This window comes from Carcharodon carcharias, chromosome 1, assembly GCF_017639515.1.
Source record: "Carcharodon carcharias isolate sCarCar2 chromosome 1, sCarCar2.pri, whole genome shotgun sequence".
NCBI classification, from domain to species: Eukaryota; Metazoa; Chordata; class Chondrichthyes; order Lamniformes; family Lamnidae; genus Carcharodon; species Carcharodon carcharias.
The window spans coordinates 198,843,402-198,857,349 of NC_054467.1; the positions used below are offsets into that span (position 1 = coordinate 198,843,402).

Sequence of the window (13,948 nt, forward strand, 5' to 3'; positions counted from 1 at the left end):
GAACTGGAAGCCTCAATCACAGCCCATCTATACTTGGACTTCACATGGCAAACCTGGCTGGCACAGACCGACCTGTGGGCTCAGTGTTTAGGCTACTTCTCACTGGGCACATTGTTCCAACATCAACATTTCTAAAGGTCTCATGAGGCACAGGCTCAGTAAGTAAAGTTACATTGAATTACAGATATTTCAGCACAGGAAGAGGCTATCTAACCCATCTAGGCACATTGGAAATTACAGCTAGTGGCTGGTGAAAGAGCCACTCCATGAATCCATGAAGTTAGAGGAGTAAACAGGTACTGGGCATCAAACAATTCAGTGAGTAAAAATATCCATTAAACATAAAAGAATGTGGAGTGAGAAAGGAATACAATATATGATTAGGATGCATTTTTATTTCATAAAAGTGTTTTGAATCAATATAAAACCTTGTTTACAGATTTTTCAGCTTTAAATAATGAGCGCAAAGCCACTTTAAAAAATATACAATCCATTTAGTAGTATTGCACTCTTTTATTCCCCCATATTTCATGTAAGTCAACTGTTGACAAAGCAGTCATATTCTTACACAAATAAAAATATTTTTACAACAGTATTTTACAGTTTGTGCACCATGTTTTTTGCTGAAACATAAGTAGATTGGTCTAAAATTCTCTATTAGATGTTACTTTTAAATGATTTATTAATTGGTACTTTTGCAGATTTAAAATGGAATCAATGAGAAGTGTAGAGTTTAATTTGTGCAAGTTGTAATGCTAGAATATGTTAGTTTACAGAACTATGTTGCCATCCATTTGTAATTCCAATGACTGTCTTTAAATTACAACCAATAATGGTCTCAAAAAAAGTGAGTGAATTCATTACATGACCAAACAGATGCTGGCAATTTGAACTCTTAAACAAAACAATGAAGATAAATAGGGATGGAATGGAGGTTTGAGGTTGTGAATGTTCTTATTTGTCATACACTATGAAATCTGGTGTTCATTGTTGAGGTCTACATTATGTTTTCTAAATGCAGACAAGCTATTCACTAGTCTGATATTACACCAGCAGGATTTCTAGAATAAGTGCGCAATTTAAACTGAAGTGGGATTTATACATTCGGAGTTTTCTCTCTTTGCTAATTTTAGGAAAAGAAATTGACATGAGTAAAGAAAAATCGTCATTGAGGTCCGGATACTCACTTTCATAAATCTAATTTTCTCCATTACTAACACCGTTAATATTATATTAAGATATTCTTAAAATAATTTGGGCAGAGAGGCAGATTCTGGTTAATGTATTGTCCACATCAGCTGTTTGAAACAGTCTCTTCCAAATTTTCAAATCAACAGAGCATACCAGGATGAAGAGAACAAACAGTCTGGAACTTGAAATAGAAACAGAAAATGCTGAAATACTCAGCAGTTCAAGCAACATCTTTAGAGAAAGAAACAGAATTAACATTTCAGGTCAATGACCTGATGAATAATCAGAATTAAACATTTTTTTATGGGAGGTGGACATCACTGGCTAGGCCAGCATTTACTGCCCATTCCTAATTGCCCTCAAGGAGGTGGTGGCGAGTTGCCCTCCTGAACCGCTGTAGTCCGTGTGGTGTAGGTAAAATTGATGAAAGGTTATTGACCTGAACTGTTAACTCTTGTTTCTCGCTCCACAGATGCTGCCAGGTCCAGAGTATTTCCGGCATTTTATTAGTTTCTACCATGTCTTCATTCATAACAATACACACATCTTCTCATCTGATCTTTCTTCTCAGCCTTTCCTAAATTTAGTTTCTTCATTTTTGGAAGCAGTCTGGTTCAATGTCGACATTTGGGTTGACATGGGTTAAAACACAACAGTTTAAACCAAAATTTAGCTGTAGTACCTTCCTGTGAATGCTAACTTAAAATAAAGATCATAGGTTTCAATGAAAAATGTTTTGACTGGGTTCAGCTAATTACTTTTTAGAAGCGCAGCTTACTGACATATTAAATCCTACTTTTAAGTGATGTATCTTTATCCTTTGTAAATGCAGCGAGATGTATTCCTGCATTTAAGGGACAATACATAAATTCAATTTGTAATTAATGACCATATTAGGTACAGGAGTGGGCCATTCAGCCCCTTGAGCCTATTCCACCATTCATTTAGATCACGCCTGATGTTTACCTCATCCTTGATATGTTCAGTGGGATAGCAACAGTGGGATACCCTACAGAAATGGCAAAAACAGTTGGAGGAATCCCAGTAGAAATCTAAGCTGGTTATATTTATGTGGTTTTTGAATGGTATTTTCTCATTACTTGTTTGTCAAACTCTGGAATACCCTCTCTAAACCTGTCTGCCTCTTTGTCCTCTTTTTAAGAGGCTCATTAAAACCTAACTCTTTGACAAAGCTTTTGGTCACCTGCAAGTATCCCTGGAAAATGTCTGGTAAAGTTCCTGTGAAGTGCATTGGGATGTTAACGTAAGTTGCTGCTGTCTTAATACTGAATACACTTATGGAATTGTTGGATTTCCTACATAAGACCATTGCAGAAGCTCCATTACCATAAGGACTGCAGCAGTTCTATAAGAATTATGAGAGTAACAAGGGATGGGCATTATATGAGGCTTTGCCATCATTGTCCAAATCCCATAAAGAATTTCAAAATGTTTGTTATCTTTATAAAGGGAATTATAGCACCCTTGGCAGAAATGTTTGCAATGACAAAGGATCTGATACTACTGCCACCTACAGGGAAACAATCTAGTGACATGACCCCAGGCGCAGAGAAAACTATTGAATATTCAATTGGCTCTTGATATGGAAGGGCTGGTTGCTTATTAATTCCTTTAGATCCACTAGTAATTGTGTAATTGACTCACTAATGACATGAAATTGTACAGGTGGTATGAGTTACAAATGATTGCACTTTCAAATGAGATTGCCATTCTACTATATTAGTGGTGATGTTAGCCAATTTATTAATGCCTTTTGCATCATATGCTAATGGCATTGAGCATAATTCCACCCCATATGTTTTATTTCTCTTTCTACTTTCATCCTCAAAGGCAAATTGGAATTATACTTGTTGCTTTAGTCAGGTAGCTTGCACAGTGCAGGCTGTTGGTTTCTTCACACCCTGCTCTTGGATCCATGTTTTTTCACTATCAAGTGTGTAGGAGTGAGAGCTGAATTAGATTGTTAGAAGATTTTTTTCTCATCGCTACCTGGTTTATGAGGTCTGCCCATGGTGATACTGGGTGAGTTGGCTTGGAGGATTTGAGGACAAGGGGTGTGGGTGGGAGGGCATGTGTTGGCATTGAGTTAGCATGTAGGGTATGAGGGGCCAAAGGCTGGGTGGGGGCATGAGGTGGCATGGAGAGTATGAGGGGCCAAAGGGAGTAGGTGGCGGGGCATTTGTTGGCACTGTTAGTATGTAGGGTATGAGGGACCAAGGGGTTGGGTGGGGTACAAGAGTTGGCATTGAGTTTGATGGAGGTTATGAGGGGCCATGGGTGGAGGGGTATGAGTTTGTGTATTTCGGGATACTTTTTACTGAGGCAGGTCTGGCAAGTCGAGAAATTTTCCGACTCAAGCTACCCGCTTCAGGAGCAAAACTTCAGCTCTTGATATCACACTGTGATTAATCAGTTTGAAGAAAGAGTCAGAGGAAAGGTGTGTCACACAATGCTAGTCTGAACTCCCTTTCATCAATGAAGCACCTCAGAGGACTGCCTCTCGCCCTGATCTGAAAATTGCAGGATGAAAAATATAGTAAATTTAGCCTGATTGCAGTGATAAGCAATTGGGACCTCATAGCACAGGGTCATAAGCAAAGGAAGAACAGCCTTTTCTCCTTCCAGACCCTGGAGCAGGTTTTCCTCTTCAGCATTCAGGCATAATCACTGCAGGGTCAACCATAAGCTGCTGATACTATACTGCCCATTAGAATAAATAGGTGGAAGATTGTGAGCAACTGGCATAGCAATTTGCAATAAGTGCTTCCATCTCACCAAGTTCTTATGCCAGAGTCCTAAAGAGGAAAACAGACCCACTGTTCTCAAAACAGACACTTAACAATTGATTTTAATAAAGAGAGGATTAATATTATTGAGAATAGATCCACATTAATACTGCCAAAACATAATGCTTTCTTTACACAGACAATAATGAGGAAACCCTGAGAATTGGAATGACTGTTGCAGGAAGGTGTAACCTGTCCTGGTGGATGAACAAGAGAATGTATGCCCCAAGGTTTGTTACTTCCAATGATTGAGGACAAATGGGTTGCAGATAGACAAGCAACTCCTGTAAGCTTCACATTTCCAACTGGTGGAATCACAGTGCTCTGGGGTATGGTGTATGCCATGCTAGGGACAATGCAGTGGCGTAATGTTGCTTATTAGTACTCCCTGGTACCTGCTGCCTGTGTAACAAAGTCTCAAGCTTGTACTTGGCTGATGAATAAAAAACTAGTGACTACTATATCCTTTGGGTGTAGGGAGGTAAGCAGAATCACATAGGGCTTGAGAGGTCTAAAAGATAATGTGCCAGCAATGAAAGATTGGAACCAATTCAATTGTCTGCAGCAGAATCGATACTCTGATATGTGAGCCAAGCAGCTCTGCAGTATTCTGGGAAACTCAATGATTAGGCAGCCAGTCTGGGATCTGGAAGGATGGACCTCTAACATAGATTGCAATTCTTCCTCCTTAGCTCTAGGTAATTCCATACACCAATATCCTAACTGGCAGGATGGTCCTGGTTGGGTAAATAGCAGGAAGTGCTCCAGTGCTCTGTTAGTAAACTCCTCTGTTTTAGTTAAGTAAACTCTAGCGGTATAACTGTTCACAACTGGAGGCCTCTTAGGCTTTGGATTCTTACCATTGTGCATCTAACTTCTATAAGAGTTGGATAAGTCTCTATAGAGAGAGTATACACTTCATTTCAGGCAATGACTTTCTTAGTAACTTGATTTGGAGATCCTTAAGCGTCGTAATGGACTTGTGCAAACATCAGTGCTGAGCTTAGCAAAGTAAATTCTTGGTGTTGGATTATTTGAACATCATTTGAATTCCATTGTCTGCTCTGGAATACAATTAAAAAATCTGCAAATGCTTTTTTCTCTAGCCTTTTCTTGTAAAACAAATTTATTGTAATGAAAAGGCCCCTGACTCTGAAAGATTCACAATTCTTTGTTATTTTATCAATTCTCATCTTTTCAAGACAAATTTTGGTAGAGGTAATTTTGTTGGGATTTGAGAAAATTGCCAACAACTCCTTGGGTTATCACTTCACTTTGGTATGGTGATATTATTGGTTATGCTCTAATGCACCAACAAAACCTCAATCATCAAACTGTTTTAATTTTCCGAATCAGTAACTGGACGGGTCCTTCAGGGACAGACTTGATGATGTTCCAAGCATCATAGTGCATGAGGCCATGCAAGAACTTGCCATTGATTGCGAGCAATTCATCCCCAACGTCGATCATTCCACACTGCTCAGAAACACCACCTGCAGGTTACAACAGGTAAAATTTAAGATGAATAATGTCATGGAATTCAGTTCTAGTGAAAGATTTGAAGGGTGGAATGGCATACTCCTGTTTCTATTAAAAACCTGTTTATTTTTAAGCGGTTTTGGCCTTTCTGCTATAGAGGCAGGGCAGCCAGAACAAAAACCTTGTGTGGTGATATTAAAGGGAGTAACACAGTACCAATTTCACAATTGCATGCCTTGCATTAATGATTAGATGAGAACTCTGATGTGCAAACCTGCCAAAATCCTCAATGATTTTGACAATGAAGAACACCAGGGATTCCACTGTATCATCAGAAGATCCAGTGACAAACCTAGAATGGACAGAAGCGTTCTACTGAGCAGAAACACTGACAATTGGGAACTGTTAAGAGGTGGAATTGAGTGATCAGACATTACTGGGCTCCTTCTATGGGAGGAATTTCATGGTTATTAACACCACTCCCTGAGGCCCATTGGTACCAACCCCATGGAGGCCTCAAAGTGGTGACGGCTGGAGAAGACAAAAATCTAAATCCGCTGGGGAACTCCCGTTACCCTACTACTTACATCTGACAGATGGGGAAGGAGCAGGCAGTGGCAGCCTCAGCAGTGGTGGTGGAATCCTGATCAGAGTGGTAAGTTTAATGTCCCATAATTCCACCTTGAAAGAAAATGCTTCCCCCCTCCCCCCAAGCCCGCAAAAGAATTCTTATTTCAAATTGCGGTTCTTCATTGAAAAGCAAAGGCCTTCACCATGATGAGGAGCTCCATCTAGTGTCCTTGTTGGCAATGTACAGCTTATACCCATGGAAAGAGGCAAGCTTTGAATAATCTACAGCCATGCTTAACTGGCCAGGAGATGAAGCATTATTCTGCCTATGCTATTGAACCACTGGCATTTTCACCCGTCTAATAACATGTTAATGATGTGTTATGAACTGGCTAGGGTCCAGTAAATCTTTTTGATAGGCAAAGTTTGAAATCCCCAGTTGCCCACTAGGATTCCATGCTTTTAAACAAGCAAAGCAAATTTTACCATACAAGGTCAGAAAAGTAAAATAATCTCATGGATTTCTTAGCAACCCACCCAGATGTCAGTGACCCCTGTGAGCCTCAAAATCTTGTTAAAACTGTCTTTCTCACAAGAGATTTCATCACATTTGAAGATCTAGCCTCTGAATTACCTCAAAAGTCACTCCGATTTAGACTGCCTCAATGACTGCTCACCTCCCGATGGTTCAACCTCTCCTCCTGAGACTGTGTTGCATGGGATTCACAAAGTTGCACTCTTGCCTCTAAGTACGGCACACTTCCAATTCTTTTGCAGACTGTTAGCCTCACTAAGCTGGCACCATGGGTTTCTCTGAACTCCAGCCTCCTTGCTGCACCGAGCTATAAATGACTCCCAGGGCTTTTGTGAGTCTTAATTGCCATATACAGAACCAGTGACCTTCTACCTTTGCAGCTCCCTAGGAGTTCATTGAGCCCTAACTGCCTGGAGCCCGCTAACAGCTCAGAGAGACGCCCTGGGAGGCCCAAACTACAACTAATCCCATCTCCCAGCCAGCAAACACACAGATAAATTGAAACCAAAGAACCTTAAGCTCCACCCATCTCCATATCACATGGTCTTTCAGGGATCACTGAATGCTTTTAAACTAATTTAGCTTAAACTCCCAAAACAAAACATCGCTCTGGACTACACTTCTTTGAACTTTATTCTTCCCAGGACTAAGCAGTACATCTAAAATACTAACATGAAACATGAACTAGATATTCATCACAGATGTCACAGAACTAGCAGGGGTTGATGCCATATCAGGTGCACTTCATCCTCACTAGAATTCTAGATTTTATTTGGAGGCTAAACTTGCTGGACTTTAGGTAACTTAAATAATTATAACATCAACCCATGTAATTCAGAGCTTTTTGCTAAGATTGCACAGCAGGAAAGAGCTCACCTAATTGTGGCAGGGTTAGTGGTGGTTGCTGGGGTGGGGGTGGTACTGGGGTGATGGGGACACATAGAACAAAAGGCTACTGCTCAAACTTATTGTGGTAAGTTCTTGTGGGAAATTAGGTTAAGGGATAAATCATTAGAGATGCAGTAGCAGACATTTAAGGAGATATTTCAGAATACTCAGAAAAGATATATTCCAGTGACAAAGAAGTACTCTAAGGGAAAGACTGTGGCTAACTAAAGTTATGGATAGTATCAAATTGAAAGTTTCCTTTCTATGCTGCATTCTTAGTAAGAATACTTACCTTGAAATATTCGCTTAATATACAGGGGCCTGTCTCCATGAATTGAAGCCTTCCCACCATCTAGGCTGAATCCTAGGCCAGCAGAGGTCTTCAGCAGCTCTATGGTGATGGCCCCTCCAAGGTCCACATTCATACCTGGAATAACCAAGATAAATGCAACTTTAAGTGGGTAACATGACACTTTATCCTATTCCTGCCCCCAGTAACATCACTGAACTTTGCCCATGTCAGCTCATAGTCTGGTGATCCTCTCATTAATGCCTTTCTCACCTCTACGCTCGACTATTCCAGTGCACTCCTGGCTGGCTTCCTACATTCTACCCTCTGCATACTTGAGGTCAGCTAAAACTCACAGCTCTGTCTTCCCCTGGGGAATCGACAAGTCTGCTTAGTGCTGCCTAAAGCAGTAATATCTAAACAAATTTCCCTCGCACTAAAAATGGATTAGTGCAGTACCCATATTCAAAAAGGGTGAATGAAACAGACATAAGCAACTACAAACCTAATAGTCTCAATTCCATTTCATATAAAATAATGGAATTGATTATTAGGAATAAACTTGAGTATCTGCACATTAGCATGGTAAACAGCAGCCAATATAGATTCAGAAAAGGAAAATCATGCATAACTAACCTTCTAAACATTTTGAAGAATTATCCCTAATTCACTCTGGTAACCTCTATGACATGATGGGCTAACCTCTATGACATGATGGGCTAAGAACTGGATTAGACACGTTTTTGGGTGTGGGAATCATGATGTGCAATTTCTCTGTGATTAGTGAAGTTGAGGCAAGCAGCACACAAACTTTGTGCTTCTTGCTCATTAACATGATTGCAGTGTGCAGTCCAGCATGAAACATGCTCAGGCTTGGCCTAAATAGCCAAGTGGTTATGGTACTGGATTTGTAACCCCAAGATCATGAAACATGCTCAGCAGGGGGACCCAGTTGTGTGCATGGCCAGCCCAATGTACAACTAGCCTGCACATCTTAAAGGCAGCCTGCCCCTCTTAAAGACAGGTGCACTCAGGCTACAACAGGAATTGTTTCAGAAAGTCATTGAGTGAAGGAAAGAGACTGCAAATGAAGCAAAATCTTAGAGAGAGTGCTCCTAGTTTCTCTGATGTGGTACTCAGGACCTTGGTGTAAGGGGTCAAGAGGAAGAGAAAATGTTCACGTTTCCAGAGGGGTCCAGGAGATCTCATGGCTTTTCATCTTAAGGGAATGGGGGTAGGTGACCAGGAGGTCAATTTCCAGAGCCTGGCCCTGAGGAACTGGCTGCACTTCTAGAAAAAGTTCAATGATCTCACATGGGTCATCAAGGTCTGTGCATGCATTTTCAAAGGACAAATCCTGAACATTGTACCACTGACTCTCACACTGCTCAATGATTCACAGCCCCCTCACTCAACCATCAGCAATAAGGATTCAGATGAAACGTTTAGATGCTCCATCTTATCTTCACATAGTTAACCAATGCTGCAAGCCTCACACTAATCTCTAGTGGCTTCCATATATCTCTAGCTATGGCAGGCATATCACTCAGACACATTACAACATACTCAATGACATTCCTTCCTCTCTCTTGCAGAACAAGTCTACACAGGATCACAGAAATTGGGGTTATAGGATCATTTAATTGTAGGTTATAGCGGACTCACAGAACACCACAAACTTGGAGGGCCCTCTCTGAGTAGTCCAGGCAGTTGTTTCAGAACGCCAATTATTTGCTCCACAATGTTTCTGGTGCAGCATGGTTTTCATTCTAGGTGCCCTATCTGTGTGTGATTGGCTGGTGCAGGGGTGTCAAGAGCTAGGCCTAAAGCAGGTGGGCCTTTTCACCAAGCAGCCAGTCTCTGGTTCATCATGGTGGCTCGTAATTAATAGGCACAGCTGACTGGTACAGGGTTGATGCACCATGGATGCTGCCAGGATAGCATGGTCATAGACCCATTGTACTTGCATGGAGAGGTATTCCTTGCAATTGAGGTACATCTCCCCATTAATCTATGGGGTCCTCGTACCTGCATTTGAGGCTCCCTGCATCACTGGAAATCTCACTAGCCTGGCAAAGGCACGTGCTGTCTTCTGCTTCTCTCTGGTAGGATGGAAGATGATAAATTTCCCTTTCCTGGTGTACAGGGCCATTGGCACCTCCGTCATGCAGTGATGCATGGTGAACTGTGAAATATTGGCAATGTCACCTGCTCCTGCCTGGAAGGAACTGAAGATGTACAAATTGAAGCCATGATGATCTTCACAGCCACTGCCAGTGCTCTCCTCCTGTTGTGTGGATGTAGATCCAGTTGTAGAATGTGGCACAGTTCAGTTGCTGTGTTGGACATTGCTCCTGGTTGAGGTGGAAGTAGGAGAAGCACTCTCTGAAAGCCTTCTCCCTCTGTGAACAGCGATATCTCTACAGATTATGCTCCATCTCCAAATCATGCTTCAGCCTAACTGAAATTACTCCATTACCCCATTACTGAAAACAGGAGTTCTGCCTACCCTGCATGCTTATGGTGCATGCATGACACACTTATTCTAGCACCCTTACGGTACTGGGTTTGTAACCCCAAGAGCAAGAGTTCAAATCTCTCAATGGCAAACTATGAAACACTATAACTTTAAGCTTGGCCTAAATAGCCAAGTGGTTATGGTACTGGGTTTGTAACCCCAAGATCAAGAGTTCAAATCTCACAATGGCAAACTATGAAACAATGTAACTTCATCTGAATAGGAACAGATGGAAACGTGTTTGTACTCAAAAGAGTTACAAGTATGGCTAGCACACAGGTCACATCGGAAGTGGTCAGGCCAACATTTCTGGACTTCCCAGCTTCCATAGGGTGTCAGCAACAGTGTTATGGAGCCAGATTTTGCAGCCAGTCTATCTTGGTTTTGAAAAGGAATTTGAAATAGCATCACAAGAAAGGCTATTAAACTCAAAGCTGCATGTTTTCAGGTTGCACTCAGAGTTGGTGAGAAAGTGGCCAATATGTAAGAAGGTGGCTGATAACAATGAGTACTGTCAGAGTGGATGAGTTAAGTGCCCCTGGTCTTTGTGTTAGGACTACTCTCATTTTCTAAAATGATTTGGATCTGAAAACTCGGTGGACAAATTTGATGATGATACTAAAGTGGAACTGAAAGAAGCAGCTCAGAAATGACACAGTGAGTTGGACTAATTATAAAGGCTGATTAATGGCAGGTGAAAATGATTGCAAACATGTGCAAGGCATTGTACATAAGAAGGAACAATAATTAACGTACATACTTTCCGAATTGGGGCTTGGCCTAAATAGCCAAGTGGTTATGGTACTGGGTTTGTAACCCCAAGATCAAGAGTTCAAATCTCACAATGGCAAACTATGAAACAATGTAACTTCATCTGAAACAGATGGAAACAGGTTTACTCAAAAAAGAGTATCAAGAGTTCAAATCTCTCAATGGCAAACTATGAATCAAGAGTTCAAATCTCACAATGGCAAACTATGAAACAATGTAACTTCATCTGAATAGGAACAGATGGAAACGTGTTTGTACTCGAAAGAGTTACTTTCCGAATTGGGGTGATTCCCACTCCAATTTTCCCTTCCTATCTCTGGTAATTTCAGCACTCTGCTTACTCTAAAGAAGTTGCCATGTAGAGGACCAACGTGCTTTAGTCTATGTCCTGTATCATTCTGTCACCCAAGGAGAAGACACTCTTCAAGCTTTAATTTCATTTTCTCATCTTCAGGGTTTGTATATTTTTTAAATTATATCTTTTAGATAAATTGTATGGTATTTTGTATTTTTATAGCTCTTACAGATCTGCACCATGAACTAAAATATTCACTCACTTTGATGTAAACTAATTAATTTAAAGAAGATTCACTTTGATTCTGCAATCCTTGTCACTTATTAATGAGACAAGGTGAAATGCCAGAAAGGAACCAAATCCTTGTTAAAATTTTAGTGAATAGACAAAAATTCAGGACGAATTCATCAAAATGTCTTTTTCCATATTTTGCACACAACAAAATCGAAGTTGACAGCAGTGTTGGATAGAACTTGTCATTTGGTTCCCGGGGTGCTGGCCATCCTCCAGTACTCAAAGCAACCATTCATCATAGGGGATCCTAGATAGTGATCACTGGCAGGTTATTCCACCACAGTGGAGCCTGATGTTGTTCTCACCTGAACTCCACACTGGAGTGACCAGGAGTGGGAGCCATAGCTGACTTTTCCCCTCTGCAGTCCGGAACACTGACAACCAATCGCAGCACACCACCATTGTGAGGGTTGTTATAAGGTTACTCAATGCAGAATGTAAATGAAGTCTGAGATATGACTCAGTAATTATACTGGTCAGTGCCTTTTAGATATTAGACTATCAGGGGATTATAAGGGGTATAGACAGAGTAAATGCGAGTAGGCTCTTTCCACTTAGATTAGGAGAAATAAACATGAGAGGACATGGCTTTAGGGTGAAAGGGGAAAGGTTTAGGGGGGAACATCTGGGGGAACTTCTTCACTCAGAGAGTGGTGAGAGTGTGGAACAAGCTACCATCTGACGTGGTAAATGCGGGCTCACTCTTAAGTTTTAAGAATAAATTAGATAGATACATGGATGGGAGAGGTCTGGAGGGTTATGGACTAGGTGCAGGACAATGGGACTAGCGGAATAATATTTTGGCACAGACTAGAAGGGCCGAATGGCCTGTTTTCTGTGCTGTAGTGTTCTATGGTTCTATGGGAGCTGCCGAAATGTTGTCAAAAGGCTGTTATTTAATTGCAATACAATGTTACTTATACCTGCCTGCGTGATGGACCCCTACCTGTTCCTGCTGTTTCTGCAGTAGCATCTCTTCCAGCTGGGAGATGGTTTCCTTTAGGAAGCGATAAATCTGGCTTGGAGAAAATTTCTTCTCTTTCCTTTCCTTTTTTAATTACAATGATGGCCTGTTTAGGTAAGCGGGCCTGGTGAAGTGCATTCAGTGCATCTCCATGTGTAGTGCCTATTACAGAGATTCCATTGATGGATAATATGTAATCACCCCGCTGAATGGTGCCTTCTTGAGCTGCCACTCCTCTTAAAAATACTCTGTGAATCTGCAAGGAAAAATTGTGATTTAAAGGAATGACTTTTGTAATGTATTGAACAAAAAATACAACATACCCTTTATTTGCAATGTATTTAAGGGACATTTTCAAAACCAATATTTTACTACTAACATTTCCATCGGATGGTAGATTGCTTTGCTTTTTATTTTTTTTAAATTGTTCCTTCAGATTTTAACTTTCAGTTGGGATTTCCCACAATCCACACTGCAACAATAGCTCTGCCTTTCTAAAGCCCCCCCTCAGTGAACTGTAAAATCATTAATAAAAAAGCCATGTGGAGCATTAGGTCACATACATAGCACCACGAAGTCTGGAGTCTGCTTTTGGTGTATAACACTTTAAACAGTTATGACTGGCCAAGATCTTCCTGCCTCCGGATCGTCGGAGAGCAGACATACGACTCAGATGTACATTGGGACCTTGTGGAAGTCTTGACATACTGAGCTCCATGGGAATTGTCCGAGAAGTCTGAACTTCTGCTGGGCAATTTCCTTGCTCCCGAAGCCCTGTACAAAAGTCTCCGACCCAGAGTTAGAGTCAGAGACTTTGGACTATTCCATGAGACTTAACTGAATAATTACTCAGGAAACGTTAGACAGAAAAATCCTAGTCTAATTCCTGGGTAACTACACAACTGAACCCCCAAACCACTTACACTCACCCCCCACCGCCCCCCACACATCCTGACTACACACACCTCCCCCAATCCCCTGATTATCTCCTCTCTGAGAACCCAACTACTCCCATGACTAGCCCCCCCCGAACTGACCATGCTAACCCCTGACCACCCAACCCAACCTGACTAGTCTCCGACCTGACTACCCCTCCTGACCTACCTACCCACTTCACCCACCTGACACCCTACCCATGTCACTCTACCAGCTGCCACCTCACCCATATGCCCCCTACCCACCTGCCAACCTATCTACTTATCAATTCACCCACCTGCCTCCCTACCACCTGCCACCTTACCCACATGCCACCTCACACCCAACCTACTTACCTCACCCACCTAACCCTCCTAACTATTCACTCGTTCTTCCACTCACCCATTGATCCATTTACCAACATTCATACTG

At 41.5% G+C, this 13,948-nt stretch overlaps 1 protein-coding gene across 6 annotated transcripts in view; it reads right to left on the reverse strand.

Moving 5' to 3' along the window:
- Positions 1–375: 375 nt before the first annotated feature.
- pdzd2 (PDZ domain containing 2) overlaps positions 376–13,948 on the reverse strand; it is a 648,685-nt gene continuing 635,112 nt past the window's right edge. For all 6 annotated transcript variants that reach the window (XM_041183009.1, XM_041183071.1, XM_041183135.1 and 3 more), the window contains 3 exons: positions 12,584–12,857; positions 7,763–7,897; positions 376–5,491 (listed from right to left, as the gene is read on the reverse strand). In XM_041183009.1, the coding sequence (XP_041038943.1) occupies positions 5,328–5,491; positions 7,763–7,897; positions 12,584–12,857 (573 nt within the window). In that variant the 3' untranslated portion in view covers positions 376–5,327. The remainder of the gene's footprint in view (positions 5,492–7,762; positions 7,898–12,583; positions 12,858–13,948) is intronic.